This window comes from Ornithodoros turicata, chromosome 10 (genome assembly GCF_037126465.1).
Source record: "Ornithodoros turicata isolate Travis chromosome 10, ASM3712646v1, whole genome shotgun sequence".
In the NCBI taxonomy this organism is placed as follows: Eukaryota; Metazoa; Arthropoda; class Arachnida; order Ixodida; family Argasidae; genus Ornithodoros; species Ornithodoros turicata.
In genome coordinates, this window is record NC_088210.1 from 35,916,505 (window position 1) to 35,932,339 (window position 15,835).

Genomic DNA, 15,835 nt, shown 5'->3' on the forward strand with positions numbered 1-15,835 from the left:
GAAATTTCATTGAGGACCCATCCTAAAACTGGCTTTCCTCTTTTCAGATGGATCAGAGGAGGACGAGCCTCAAGACCGTGCTGGCCCCTTTGGCTACGCTGCTGATGCAAGGTGCGTCACTTGTTTCCAACGAATTTTCCCAATATATCCAAAGATAAATAAATTGTGCTGTTATCGAGGTGGAAGCAATTAAGTTGCTGGACAACCAATTCCTAAGTACAGTTATTTGACAAAGCGTCCAATTATTCGCCCTTAATGGTCCCAACTCCATTCCAACTTCATACCGCTAATTCCATTCCTTTCAATTCCAATTCCCACTCCTCGAATCGCTTGCCAATCCCATTCCATTCCTTAAACTCTGTACAGAAAAAAAAAGACGATGGTTTTTGAAAGAGTTCTAAATCATAAATAAAAAGTGAGTCAGAGATCTCCATCTATAATAACAAAAAAAAGTGTTTCAAATTAAAACCAATATAAAAATATTAAATCTACGCAACGCGGGAGAGACGGCCCAAAGTTGTTTTGTTACGTGACTAGATTGGCAGCATAAAATGTACATGCTTGAATACAGTGAAGCAGGGTTCTTCGATTTGGCGGTGGCGGTTTCTCCACGGTGACTGCCTCACCTGGCAAACTGCACGCCTGTTCCCCACTTGCCCGTTTCTGATTATTCTTGCATTAAGTTTTGAGTGACCGCTTCTCTTTAGATTTTTCGAGTGCCGAACGATACCGGAATTTCCCTCTTGACCGTGGGCGATGCACGGGCAAGGACACAAACCAATTGACAATACGACTACCATAGGGACAATCAGGCCATTCCATTCCCATTCCGGGGTCCCATTCCAGGTTCTGATAAAGCTGGAATGACTCCGGAATCATTCCAACTTGGGAACTCCGCAACCCTGGTAGAGGTTCAATATCAGAAAGTTTATCTGGTCGATAGCCTGAGCCCTCAGTACTCGTATGTCACAGTTTTCGTCGCACTCAAAATTACGCACAAAATTGTGTCACCAACTGTGCATTGCTCGTCAAATACGGCGGCAAAACTACATTGGAAGCAGACAGCACCGGGTCTAAAACTTGAAATGAAACCGACTGCGTAGCCATCAGGAGCAGTCGGGAGCATGTGGCCGAGAACACGGTGTAGGAAGAAGGAGACCGGCACCGCCGCATAATATCCGACGCAGCGCATGGGTTGCCCTGATGGGCTGGATTCGTAAACCAGCAGTACCTTACAGCGTTTTATTATTGTACACAAAAATACAAAGTACAAGCTAAACGGTACCTGAGCGCGCAAGGAAGAATTCACGGGAGGTTTTTATCGTCAATGCTACGGTTTTTTAGCTTCGAACCATAAAATTTCTGCAAAGTTTCACGGTGTCCCCTGATCATTTCTGGGGTGCGCTGCCACACGCTAGATAGTTGTTTTGTTTGATAATTCAGTTTTTTTAAGAATTACTTATGTAAGGCATTCTCGAAAGCTTGACGACTTCAAAGGTCGCACACACAAGAGGATAGTTGTCATGAAACCAAAAGGCGTCACATATCTAGTGTTGTCGTTAAATCTAAGAGCAAACAAAAAATAAAACTTATGAAGGCTAATATTCCTTTAGACTTTATAGCCTTAATTCACCAGACAAACAACAACCGAACAAGAATTTTGAAAACATAATTACTGCAGGCTCATACTTATGTATTATATGATCATATATGATCATCATTGTGACATCTAGGCAGCATTGTAACTCGAATTTTTTCCAAGAACAATCATTTCTTCTACTTCGGGTACAGGCCGACATATGCGAACAACTTCAAGTGCACATAATCATTCAATTCTTGCTTAAACAGTTTAGTTGCTCGCAGGCAAACAATGACTACTTTGTGATGGATAAATAAACCGGAATATCGCGAAATTCTCAGCGTCCCGGCACATTCAATTAAATTAAAATCAAATTATTTTCATCTATACAGTTATGCATCCATACTATCAAGCTTCGAATTGCCAGCACAACAAATACAAGCACAATGTTAACAAACATGGCTGCCTTTGGCGGCACTGCACTATAAGATGTGTCCTCACTCCTCAATATACTACGTGGACCTGCAATGTCAAATAATGTTTATGTATCATTGTTGATAAAAACGTTCATAAAATAATGCACTGTCATGGCTATAAGTTTCGGAATCAAGCCTCCCAGGGCACGCAAGCGCCACGTCACGTTCAGGAATGGGCCATTTCAGAAAAAGATGACCTCAGAAAAAGATGAGACTGTGACGGTTCGTAGCGGTAATTTGCCGAAGCAAATTGGTTGGGACCTGAAGCAAGGTATATCTAAACTGGTAGCGAAAACAAACAAGTATACCACATCAGACCCGTCGGCAAAGCTATCATCATGAGGCGCGAAGCAGCATGTTGGTAGTAGAGGTACGATCGTAAACAAACAAAAAACTTTACAACATGGGCGTGGCGTGTGTGTGTACTAATAGGTTATTCATAATTTCAATGTAGAAAAATTATCTGTTGCCCCACTCGTGCACATATACAAAATCGTCTACCACCGGAGTACGTTTCCGTATCCTGCTCCCCTGCGCATTTGTCACAGTGGGCTCGTTTATCCGTGCATCCCTGTAAGTGGCATGTGTCCGTGCATTGTAATACGGAGTTCGTACACTTTTTGGGTTAAACAAAAAGCGAAGTTCTCATCTCGGAGCTGTAGACCAAGATTAGCACGTGTGAACACATGAATACAATGCATCCCCTGCTGCTGGCCCCGCAAAACAAAAAAAAGAAAAAAGAAAGGAAGATTTCTTCACGGCGCGACCGGCCATGATGGCGTGAGCGCTAGCAGGAATCTGCTGTGCACCAACGATTTCATGTTTTATTTTTGGAACGGACCCATTATGGCCACTCATTAAAGAAATGCAAACGTCTAATCACGTGTACACATAGCTCTAGGTGAATAATGAACCTTAAGTGAACCCTTCTAGTTTCTGTGTGGTCATCACGATGCCCTTCTGTTTGGAGTTGTCAAAATCTGTGATAACTATGTATTTCTAATTGATATGAGTCATTAAACCTGATCTGGTTTATTTTTCTCTGTTTTTACATCTGGCAGTGTTGCCCTGGGTGACTATTATGGTCAGAAAAAAGGAAAGGGGAATACAACGCAAACGAAGTGCGCAAATGTAAACGTGCCATGGCTAATTATGCACTGCTTATTATTCATACTGCTGGCGTCATCTCTGACGTCATTTATTTACAATCGTAGTAGTCCGCGCAACGAATGGATGGTGCTGACGGTCTCTATTATGGCGTCATTTTAAAGACGCAGGGGCCTATGGGAGTTACGCTACTTGTTTAGATACACCTTGCCTGATTCGAAGTAGGGCTAGTAGGGCGCTGCAACGCACCGCACTGGCCCGTCTGGCATGTTCCCAGACATCCAAGACCCACACCAGAAAACCGGAGCCTGCAGGCCAGATTCTGGCCCCGCAGTTCTTTTGTCTGATCTGCATTAGTTGAGCAATACAAAGACAATACTGACTTGCATGGGTGTACCGAGAGGGGGCAAAGGGGGCCGTGCCTCCCCCCCCCCCCCCTGGAGCTCCAAGGTCGCTTGTGAAAATAGTGCGCTCTTGAGTCATAGGTCGTAATGACTATTCTCAGGTGTCATAATAGGAACACCTGAACACCCGCAACGTCCGCTTCCAAAAAAAGATGGGGGAGGGGGGGTTGGTTGCCCCTGAAAAAAATCCTGGGAACGCCCATGCTGACTTGTTCACTTCTATTTCATGACAGCACACGCATATTGACACCTCAGACGATTTCTGTCGTTCCTCATCGGTGGCAAGCATAAAAAGTAGCAAGTACTCTAAAAAGCAGCACATTACAGGTATTTGGCAGCTCGCTAACATCAATGTTGCAACTGTATTCCTCCGTCGTAACTTCGTAAGTGGAAGTAGCTTCTTCGCCTGCCGTGGTAGATCCGGCGTACACAACAAGTCCTATATTTGCTCGCTTCTGGGGCACAGAAAACTGCTATCTTTCTCGAGCTTGTGATGACAGTGTCCTAAGTGGATGATGTTGCTTCCTAGGGCTCCACGATCTTGATATTAGAACCAAAATAGCCTTCCATGTCCATCGTGGATACGAAGAAAACATGCGCTCGCGCTCGTGCCAATCACTTTACTTTGCGGGTTGGCCGCCCGCACGGCGGAGCCAATGTTTTCTGAAATGGTCCATTATGCGGCGAATTAAGGGCCATATTTTATCGCCTGAATAAGTTGCGGAGATCGGAGATCCTACTTTCTATCCGTGGTCGGGAACATGGACCACTGTTGCTTGACGAATCGGGGATTATTTACATCTCGGAGCCGTTTTTTGCGCAATTTTGCTAAACTACGCCGTCAACATAAACTGTCCCTAAAAATACTGCTAAAATTTATGTATGCACCTTAGACTAGGTGTTCCAACCAGCCGTATGTACTGAAAGTTGCAACGCATGGCCGGCGCTTTGCGCTGGAAGCCAACACCAACAACTCATGCTTGGTTTATTAAACTTTTTCGGGCGTCAAAATACGCATAATGATTCTTACTTGAAGCAACACTCATGCATGCCCTCTCTTTTGGCGAGTGCAGCTTCGCAACTATTCCAATATATTCGCTTTGAAAGGTCCTACGCTCTAAACGCTCTACCTCTTAAAAGCCCCCATTTCGTTTCTTTTTTATTTATTTTATTCTGCTTTTATTTATTTTCCTTTTCTTTGTGGGATAGCAAGCCGGCGTCCCGTTTGGCTAACCTTCCCCCCTCTTTTCCTTTGTTCTAATAAATATATCCCCCCTTTTCTAAGAGGTGCAATTTTGCAAGAGTTGGCCTTTTAATTTATACGTTTCAGGAAATCTTATAATGTACAGTCCTTACAAGGCCCTTATAACTTACAATGAGGTACTCAGTTAATAACGTATATGAGCGACAATCCTTATCCGGTACGCTGTGGGTACGTTGTATACTACTAATGTACATTTTGGCACGGGTGTGGACCGGAACGGAAAGCTCGTGCATATATACTCGATAAAAGATATGTGGAAAAATGTTTTCTTACTACCTGGAGGATGGGACAAGTCACAATGCTTGACCACATCACGTTGGAAAAAATATTACTGCCCTCACCCTAAAAACCAAGAGCAGATGCTCATTAGGATGGTCCCCAGCGAAAGATCAAGACGCGGGTTTGAAGGAGGATCTTGCTTACAACACTGCTCCGCGACTTTACAAGGGAGGCCGCTTAGATTTGCTGATCTCAGATAATACGCTGCCATAAATCGCTCACCCGGTTGAAGATTAAGCTGCTACTGTGTTGACGTATGTGTTTATTAATTAAATCACTATAACTGAGATGATACCGTCTCTATACAAAATAATAATAATAATAATAATAATAATAATAAGGTGCTACACGTTGCGCAAGTAAAATGTATACAAAACACACAAGTCAGCTACCGTCATACATCATACACAAGGTATAAAAGGGGTATACACGGTGTGCTGAGGTATAAATATCTTTCTTCAACCCTGATTTATACCTCTTTTATGCCCTTGTGCGAAGTTGGAGGTATGAGTCCTTATGAGTCGGTATACTCTCCAAAGGTACAGATCTGGAGCAGTAAGTATAAAAATGGTACAATAGTCCACTATTGTAGCTTATTTATATACACTTCTTTTCTAACAGTGTACGATACCGTTACGACGTACTCGAGTCCTGGAACACAAACATATGAAGAAAAACGGTTACCACCAGGAAGGTGTTAAACTCCATCAGGAACAGGCTTGCCGCTTAGTATATTGTTTTCGTGCATTCGCTTTTTCTAGTATTCTACGGAACACACAACTAAAGACCACAGGTTTAAGAACATAATGCTATTGCAGTATAACCAACTGAGTACTTCATTTGATGAATACAACCGATGTAAGTCCCCAGCCTTCGCCCGATCAACAGTGGCCGGGATCGTATCAAGCCTAACTGCCACTCAGTCATGCTCACTCACTCCATGCTCCGTTTGCTTAATGCTCACTCATTCTGCTTCCCACTCTGGCTGATTTGTTGGTGCTCACGCTCATCTTACAGTTAGGTTGTGAAGAGCATGAGGAGAATGTGACGGGGATTACGTGATTGTGAAATGAGGATAGGAGAGTGGAGTAACGTAAACTGAAGGTGAAAGTGAAAGGTTGTGATGTAAAGGCTGTGCTTTATCTCGAACTGCAAGTATCAGACTGTTCTGTTCACGGTGTGTGAGCTTTACTCAAGATCGCTCATGCTCAGTTCACCCAATTTGCGCGCTCATGCTCAACTCATTCACCATACTGGCCATAATTGAGCATTCTCATGAGTGAGTTTTGCTCATGCTCATATTTTCATTTGCTCACTCATGCTCAGCTCATTCGCCACATTGAACATGAGCGAGTTGCATGTTCATGAGTGCGTTTTGCCGAGGTATGCCTCTCCAAATGTCCAGTGGGGGATTCCCCATCGTCATCTGCATAGTTTTTTTTACCTAACGGAGATTGTCTCCTCCTATAGTTTCCGCTTAACATATATACTGGATTCATTTTCTTTTTGAATGCATAATACTTAGCGGGCTGATTTTGTGAATGTGTTTTGTGCGGTAGCAATTATGTTTTGTTTGCCGTTGCAATTGTAAGCTCCTCTGTGCAGCTTTTCCCCCGTACATTAGTGAGTGAAAAATTAAGCATTGAACGAAATAATCGGAATTACAGAATTACTTAGCGCTTTAATTACGTAACGACACGTGGAAGCGGTTCAAGATGGGCACACGACAAGTGTTTCCCCTTCCAGTCCAGTTTCTTAATCAACTCTGTGTCGGGGTCCCTATTCGGGTGCCATCACTACCGGAAACGAAGACGGGTATTTCGCGACGTCGTTCGGCGGTCTCCGTCCTTGACGGAGATTTTCAAAGTTGCTTACTTTATTATTACTTCTCTCTGGGTGACTTTCTCTCGGTTAGCTCCTAACTTTTTGAGAAAGTCCAACGTGGATTTTCGAGGAGAGGTTTATGAAAGCATTCTTATATCTTTGGTCGTAAAACACTGGCAAATTTCTTCAACGTTCATGCAAGCGACGTCCCCATAATGAAATGATTCGCACGCCATATGGATCGGTCACCCGGATATGGTAGCGTCAACGGTCGCATGACTTTGAACCGTCACGGTTCGCGACCTCACCAGAGGACAGCTGCACGACCTCCAATAGATCATAGTGACGCTTTTGAGTCGCTTAGTCCATGAAAAGTGCCATTTTGTTGCTTTCGTTGGGGCTACTAAGAACAACAGATCAAGATCAAGTGTTTCATGTCATTATTCTTCTGCGTTCTATGGGTAAATAGACATGCATCACATATAGTAGCTTCGAAGACACACCAGACTTGCGTCAAATTTGTTTTCTTTGCGTCTCCTATATATATGATGCTTTTCTCAAAGTACCCTTTCCTTATAGGTTGTCTACTGCTACATAAAATCCACGGGTGTTTATTAAATTAGTACCGCGACTTATTTATATTGTGAGGTTCCGACTGTACCATATAATACACCATTAGGATACTTTTAGAGTCAATATGTATCCTGAAACCTTAGCGCGTGCATAAAATATCAAACTATAATGATGGCACAGGGCATGGGTGAGTTTATTGAAAACGAAACCCGTCACGAAACTTTTTAGAGATTTGTTTCCATTAAGTAGTCTCCATCTAGATGATTTTCTGTTTTCATACATCCCTTGTTTTGTTGTCTGCCTACGTTACTAATATTTAGAACCTCGTTTTCAACAGGGTCGGTTATAAGAGAGAATTCGAGTAACAAGGAATATTGTGCCGGTTCACGTGGAGCAGCAAGATTGCATGTGATGGAAGAGTTTTCAATATGCCAGTGTCATTGAAAGGAAGATTACCGAGCGCCCAAGCAGACTGAAAAACAACGCCCTTCTTTATTCCTTATTTTAGATAGACTTTTTCTGTTGAGGTCTGTAGAACATGTTTGTAGCAATTCGACAACCACCATAGACGACAGAAATTTACTGGCAAAGAATTGATATAGGAAGACGTGCCTTTCAAAGTCAGTAAATTTCTGTCAGAACACTGTCAAACTTTGTGGTCGCCACTATGGCAAACATACCCCACATGATTTTTTACTATATTTCCATTTCACGACTCACAGAACACAAATGCATGCACAAAACAAACCTTCCGTGGTGAAAAACACGTCTCCCATATCATTCAGTGAGCTAGCTTTTTAGAGCTGCCGGTACCAGGTTCTCGAGCGTGTGGTACGCTAAGGACGCCGTCCGAGCGGAAAGCGAGACCTTCCTCGAGAAGTGTGTCAGCGCGGACCGACGCTGATGACTATTGCCAGTGCGAAAAACATTCTGCAGTTATTGCTCTTCCGCTCGACATTTTCTCTATAAGAGAGTCGCTTTAGAGAGTACCCGCCTGATAAGATCGACTTATAAATATTGGAAGAAATCGGGTATATTGGACAAGTCTCTATATATTGTGCTTTCAAAGAAGGAAAACCTCGTCTTAGCAATCGGTTGAATGCATTGAAAGTATTCGTGGGACGTTGTGTTTTCCAGCGAGAATTAGCAGAAGCGAGCTCCATTATTTCAATTTCCATCTCTTACGGAGTCCTTGCTGTCGGAAGGCTTATTTTTGACGTAATTGCTGCAAGCGATGTCGTTCATCTACATCGTCGTCTTTGGTACAAAAACAGTGAGTATCTAGGGCCGCCATCCTACCCCAGCGCTCCCCCTAGATGCTTTCGAGTACCCAAGTGATGCGTTCATAATGTCCTTTCTTTTCCTCGAACCCGGAAGCGTTTTGTTTCCATTCTTTTCCGCGATCCAAGCTCAACGAGCCGTTTCCCTCATGCTCGAGTTTCTCCAAAACAATAGCAATAATTAAAAGTGGTCTTTTTTAAAGCTACTCGGAGCCATCGGAAACCCCTTCCTCCAAGAAATGGACATGCACGGCGTTTCAAGTTGCTGAAAATCGTATATTCGTTCATTTAATGGATATTCATTCCTGACGTTCCGCCGGAAGGAACATTTGTTTACGCTGATTCTCTCTTCTTGTGTGTTGAGAGAAAGTTTACCGCAATCTGTACAGATGACGGCGATACGGTCAGGCGGGCAACGTCGCGCGTCCTGGGACAACTTGACAGGGAACTGTGCCGACATTTGTCTTGAAGCCCCGTCTGAGGAAAGCCCACGGAAAACACCCAGACAGCACAGCACCCGGGTCACCTCCTAGTCTCGGAAACCTAAAAAGAGAGTTGAGCCAAACCAAGCAACCTCATTCCTAACCGCCAATGTAAAAGTTTCTGTACCTCGCGTTCGTTGCGCATAGGTCCGCGTGCATATATTTTATTCTTGTCCACCTTCGAATGCATTCGTGAACCCACGGTGGGACGGTAATTTTCAAAGACAGGTCAGTAAATAGACGCACGTGGAGGAATTCCTTGCTTTGTGCGAAGCAATGGCGTGACGGCGAGTCATATTAAAGGCAAACCTGTAGCATAAATTTCATATTAGACGTTGAAGGTGGTGCTTTTACATAGAAAAAGTCCGCATATTTCTTGTTCTGACTTTTTCGGCCCATTATGGCGCAATTTCTGTCCAACAGCACAGCTATTCAGTAAACATATAGAAAAAGATGACTTATTTATCAGTCAATCATTATTCGTCGAGGAATGGCTCCCCTTTGGTTCGCATAATATGGCTTATGAATCACGAGCGCCTTCAATAACAAGTCCCGTAACGTCTTATAGTGGACTTCCGCGAACATCCATACGAAAATATGTCCTTGATGATCAAAACAGGGAGTGTCCATCTTCAGAAGGTCATTGCGATACACAGAGTAGGTCAGCCGCACTCCCGTCGGAATGATCGTCGGAATGTGGGCCTATGGAGACCGACAGTGATCGGACTATTAATTTTGTCAATTTTTAGGAAGTAAGCCCAAGTAAAGACGTTGTGTGCAATGTTTAGAGGAATGTCTCTCTTTTATTTCAACGTCACTTTCTCGTGACATATTTCTTGGTCTTGGATTGTTTAGAACGGGCCGCATTCTTCGGTACGAGCTCGTTAACTACAGAGTACAGTACTTATGGTATATATCGTATATATCGTATCTTATAAATCGTTAACTACTATAAAAGTTGGCCGTAGCTAATTAATAGTGGCGTAGCACAGGCCCACGATATCAAATCCGAGCCCGGCCCGCCTAAGGAAGGCATTACCCGGACGGGTAATGCCTCCGTGCCGGACTCGGGCTCTCGGGTAAGCCGGACAGTGTTCTAGTTTACAAGTTGATAGCCTTCATATTTTGTAATTTTCTGTATCGCAAATAATAAGTGGGGCGTCGCCGTCCGTGCACCCACCTTTGTAGTGGAACATCCATGTTATTAGGTGTTCTTGGAATTGTTCGGCGCGCTCCCTATGTGAAAGAATAAATTTACCAGATAATTTAAAATCATTAACGTACGTTCACGCATAAGCAAAACGCGTAACGCTCAGTTTGTAAATATGACAGGAAGCGGACAAATGGAACACAACGACTGCTCCATGTCCATGTTCTTTCATTTTTACACCATGTCAGCATACACCCGTCGTTTGTCCACTTCCGTGGCAATAACTATATCGACGCCCATTAAACATTTTCTGCTTGCGTTTCAAAGATATTGTTTGTATCCATTTCGTAACAAACACGCTTATTTTGTTTGTTACCAGCGGCATGGCCGAGCGGGTTAAGAGGCCGTCGGGGAGCAACTCCGATTCACGCGCTGAAGACCGGGTGGTGGGTTCGAATACCACCGGCTGTGCTGTCTCAGGTTTTCCCTGGCTTTTCCCAAGACGAATGTCGGCCCCCACTCCTTCTTGCTGTCCTCTCTCCATCTGTCCACGCCGCTCATAGCCACAGTTGCTTCGTGGCGCTAACACGGAATATATTTTTAATATATTCAATAGGCCAACGACAACAATTCCCATAAAACCCGCTGACGGCGTTCATATCATCTTCAGTGTGTGATTGATCACTAACCTCTGAGAAACTCACTGTCCAACTCGGTTTAAATGCTTAAACGGATCGTTTTGCCTTAATGCCATTCCCCACTACTAATTCGCCCATGAAATACCTACTCTCGCTCTCATTGTGTGCGTAGAGTCGTCCTTTACGTGTCTTCAAGCGTAAGGTTTTCTGTATATCCACCAGCTAGCCGCCATCCTTTCAGTTACCTGAGCAGTTTTAGATTGCCACATTCGACACAAGATGGCTTCACAGCCGACACATGTATCTTTTTACAAACACTCGTGCTGTCATATTCATCGACAAACGAATGCGCAAAATAACAGACACAGTTATTTTGCACAATTCTCTGGAGGCTGGTTACATTTTCATTACAAAAACAAATACGTATGGCCCGGCCAAGACCAATGCACTTTCACAGACGTCACAGATGGCGAATTGACCACGTTATTGAAACAATTCATCCACATGGAAATCAACATTTTTACATTTCGGTACCTGTTGTGTAACTGGTTTTAATTTTTAAGCAAGCATAACATTCGGTGATCATCGACGGCAGTGTTTAATGTCATCAGAAAAGGAAGTGTGGCTTCGATGACTGGAATGACATTAGACGTAATTTTTCATGCGACTATTATATAAAAGCCGTAATCTTTATTTGCACAAAGTATCTTACTAACGGCTTTTGGATTGTCAATAGTTGAGAGTGTGTCTTGTATGTGTTTGTCCTTTCTATGTTGTTCTAGCCTCAGAACATCAGTTCTCTCATGTTCAGTAGTTGAGAGAGTTTTAATCCGATCTGCATTTCTGCGCGGGCATGTCTCCCGGAAAACCAACCGATCCTCTCATGCAATAATCAACAAATCCATTTAGTTACGGTGAACGAGGAATTATTTTATATTAATACGAAATACAAGTGGGATGACCCTTATGAGGCCAGTACAGGAGACCTTATAAATGCCAGGGACCGATGCCAATGTCGAAGGGTGAATGTCGTTCACCCGCAGTCTCGTATAGCACCATGCTGCCAACACAGTTTGAGCATGCCATCGTGTCGGGACGAATCCCAGAGATTCTCGAGGTCCTTAACACGCACCACTTGTAATGGAACTTTAGCGAAACTATCTTCTTCTCATAAGCGACCAATAGGGATCCGCGGACACCACATCAAGTTGAATCTGCAGAGGAAAGATGAGCACGCACGAAACAGTCTACTATGTTCTTACAATACACCAACCAGTTCTGTGACAGAAATGAAGTCTGCCCGGCCATGCCAGCAGACGGTCCTTTTTCAATCCCTCCCTCGCTTTCTTTAACGATATTTCCGCCTGGGAGAGAAAACTCGTATCCAAGTGATGTATCGAGATTTTGAATGAATCGCGTGCGTGAGCGTATCGAGGTTTTCCCACAAATAAATGGTGAACCTCCGCATCGTCCGATGGGCGGACAACACCCACGGCATCCTCTTCGATAATTTATTATCTTAGGTGTAGCCGATTAAAGTTGATCTTGGTGGGGTTGATTGACTCAAAGGAGTTTCCGGCGAGACATGTGTGCTGAGCTTAGAGAGTGCACTATCGCCGGACTTTTACATTGTAGGGGAATGATATCTTTGAGGCATTTACTGTTGTCTGTCTCTAACGATGTCTACACCTTGGGCTACACTCTAATTAAAGTACATAGAGGAAGTCAGGTGGAAACACGTTCTTAAGACAGAATCATATGATTAACCCTGATTTGTGAAAACCTTTTTGTGACATTTATCATACGTGTCATAAAAAGGCCTCAATTTTTCAACACATCAGTGTAGACATTTGGGATAACGGTTGGCTATATAGGAGCGTGCGGTGAAGTCGGCCGGGCTGACCATGGAAACTGGGAAAAATGCCATTGACCAGCATAAACTCGTCCGTAGGCATCGGATAATTCAAATTGGGGCCACATTGGGTAAGTCACACATGGTTAGCCTAACTTCAGAGATATGGAACACAATTAAATTCGCGACTATTATGCCAAATACCTCAGAAATTGTTTTAGATTGTAGCGATCACCGCATCTTCAGCACACGAGCCATCACCATCAATACCTCCTGCGCTCGATCTTGAATTCGATCTTGAACGGTAGGGGAACCGACGACAGCTAATGGGGAGCACAAAGAGAAGTCTGACGGACCCACATTAAAAATCGGGTGTCACTCATGTGTGTAGGGCGGGGGCTTAGTGTACAACGTTCGTGCAGTTGGACGTATCGTTTTTCGTGGCTTGTAATTCCATATCGGACTGGTCACACCGACGAGTAAATCCCAAAAACGAAATGATCGCGGTAGTCTTGACTGCGGTGTAGTGTCGCCATATTAAGCGCTACATAGATGCTCACGATGCAGTGTGAGTCCAGCAGATCTCCTCACTCATCGCATATATGTAGTTGGTCGTCGTATATATATACATACGTGTGTCGAATAAAGATCACAAACTCCTCATCAGTAAACGTTTAGAATATGATGTACAAGTATAAGGACGAAACCAGGGTAAATAACTGAGCTACAATGTATAATTTATACGAGCATACTTTTAAGTGGGATTTACTTATTTCGCAAAAACTTAAGTGGCCGGGGTCAACCCCCCCGTCCCAGAGGAAACGGGATTTCCTAATTTTCGGACACGTATGAGATGGTTCGATAGACAGCGTCATTGTTCCCAAGAAGTCGGAAGCCAGGTAGCGGGCGGTTAAGGTCACGAGCCACTCGGTGGCCGCCCTCGGGATTCAAGACGGGCTTCCGTGTGTGCATTGTCTTTCGCGAAAGCTCTTTGTAAGATAGGATTTTCTCTGCGAGCCTTCGTGACCGGCAGTACTTTTAAGGCGAGGTGTCCGGACAAACTTGGTAAGAATAATATATGTATTAGCGAGATCGAGCGCAGTGTCGCAGAGGGTTAGAGGACTGGACTGGATAAAAGTTGTGACTGCGAAAGAACAGCAGAAAATAACAATGTATGAAACTGAAATACCTAATATCAATAAGGGCGAAACAATTGCTTAATCGAAATGAAGCTGTAATACACTAATACGTTACGGAGCTACCATTCATGAGGAGTCGACGAACCGCTTTCTTTGATAAGTCCAGGTGTTCGGGGGCGTTGAGAGAGAAAGGGCCGAAAGCAGGTCGGAGAAAGGTTCTCACTCTCACTTTCTTCTCGGCGGGAAAAGTTGGTCGCTGCCCGTCCCCGCTGTCACACTTGATCCTCAGCACCTCACATGCGTATCACCTAATGGATAACTTGCTTCTTCATCATCCCTGGGATGTCTGTCAATTGTTTGTGTTGTGATACAGGTAGGTCATTTATTTCACCCTTCATAGCCGTCCCAAAAAGGAATTATTTCAACTGGACGTTGACCCTCAAAACATTACTCACGGTTCTTTCTCATTTACTATGCAGAAGGTCATCAAGGTTAGATGAGTCTGTACAATCCCTTAGACGAACTTGCTGTTGCCTCTCTGAAGAACACTTTTCGAGTGGCTTGAATGGCCCGCTGTCACGCGCAATGTTTTCTTGACATTATACGGAACAAAAGGAGCAAATCATCGAGGGAAACCTCCTTCGTAGGAATCATGTGTTATGCGAGAAAGCCGGAAAAACCTCATGCGGTGGACACTTGTTGTTTGCGTCGTCCTCCTCATCAGAAATGGTTTTCGGTGTCAGTAATACGCTTACCGCATGTTTAAGATGAGTCCCTCAGCCTGAATTTTTATGCCACCTACTACGTAGGATAAAGCTTCCAACTTGTGAACAGAATTACGTTGAACGTGTTCTACAACTAGGCGACGACGTCAAAAGAGATAAAACTTGAAGGTACGCTCTCTCAGGGACGAAGATGCAAATCATCTGATCGGCACGTGTCTCGCATCTCCTATTACGAATCCGTTGTGTGGGAACATACTGGCCAGTGAGAATTCAATCAATGTATACTTGTTGTTGTTGAAAATATATACGGACATGGGTGGACGGACCTTCCTTAGTCACTCACGGGTTAGATTGGCTGACTCTCATGGATGCTCGAAACTATTTATTTCTCACACGCTGGTATTTGCCCTCGATACTTTTCTACTTCTAAAACGTCAGTTGTTTTAGTCGTCAACATTGATTTTCCCTGTATTAACCATGTGAGGCCGATATATCCTCGTAGCTTACAAATGACCTCTGTAGAAGCCGCCCTACATCCTCGAGCAATCTTGTTCTTTCCGACACAAAGGAAGGTCCCCACCCTGCGGAAAAAGATAGTTCCTTCCCAAGGAAAACTCTTCTTCGAACGAGTCAAGTGCGTTTTCACCGCTTTTCGATAGGGTTTTGTCTCGTTTTGTTCCGCGCCAGTTGCGTCCTGAAATTATGTTGCGCGAAAAATTTATCTGCGTGCCCGCTACACTTATTTCGGAGGTTCAAATATAGACCGCTGCACAACTAACCCACCACTGTACTGCCTTGCAATGCCAAGATATCTTGAAGTAATTGTGTCAACATACTAGCCCCCGTGTTTGTGCCTGTCCCTTCGTGTTCCCTATAGCCTCGGGGTTTTACATCATGCATACTAGCCCTTCCAAGTAATGGCGCATTTTAGACAATATCTGGCAAATGTTAGCTGCACACATTATAGGTGCAATCCACGTGAGCACACATTGACGAATACATCGGAAAAGTCCATCCAGCGCATTGTTTACAGCAGTGTCAGTGTATCGTCCCCAGCTTTGGA

At 44.0% G+C, this 15,835-nt stretch overlaps 1 protein-coding gene across 2 annotated transcripts in view; it reads left to right on the forward strand.

Annotated features, from left to right (window-relative positions):
• LOC135370075 (histone-lysine N-methyltransferase PRDM16-like) overlaps positions 1-15,835 on the forward strand; it is a 191,300-nt gene that overhangs the window by 161,968 nt on the left and 13,497 nt on the right. For both annotated transcript variants that reach the window (XM_064603769.1, XM_064603770.1), the window contains one exon: positions 48-111. In XM_064603769.1, coding sequence (XP_064459839.1) covers positions 48-111 — 64 coding nt within the window. The remainder of the gene's footprint in view (positions 1-47; positions 112-15,835) is intronic.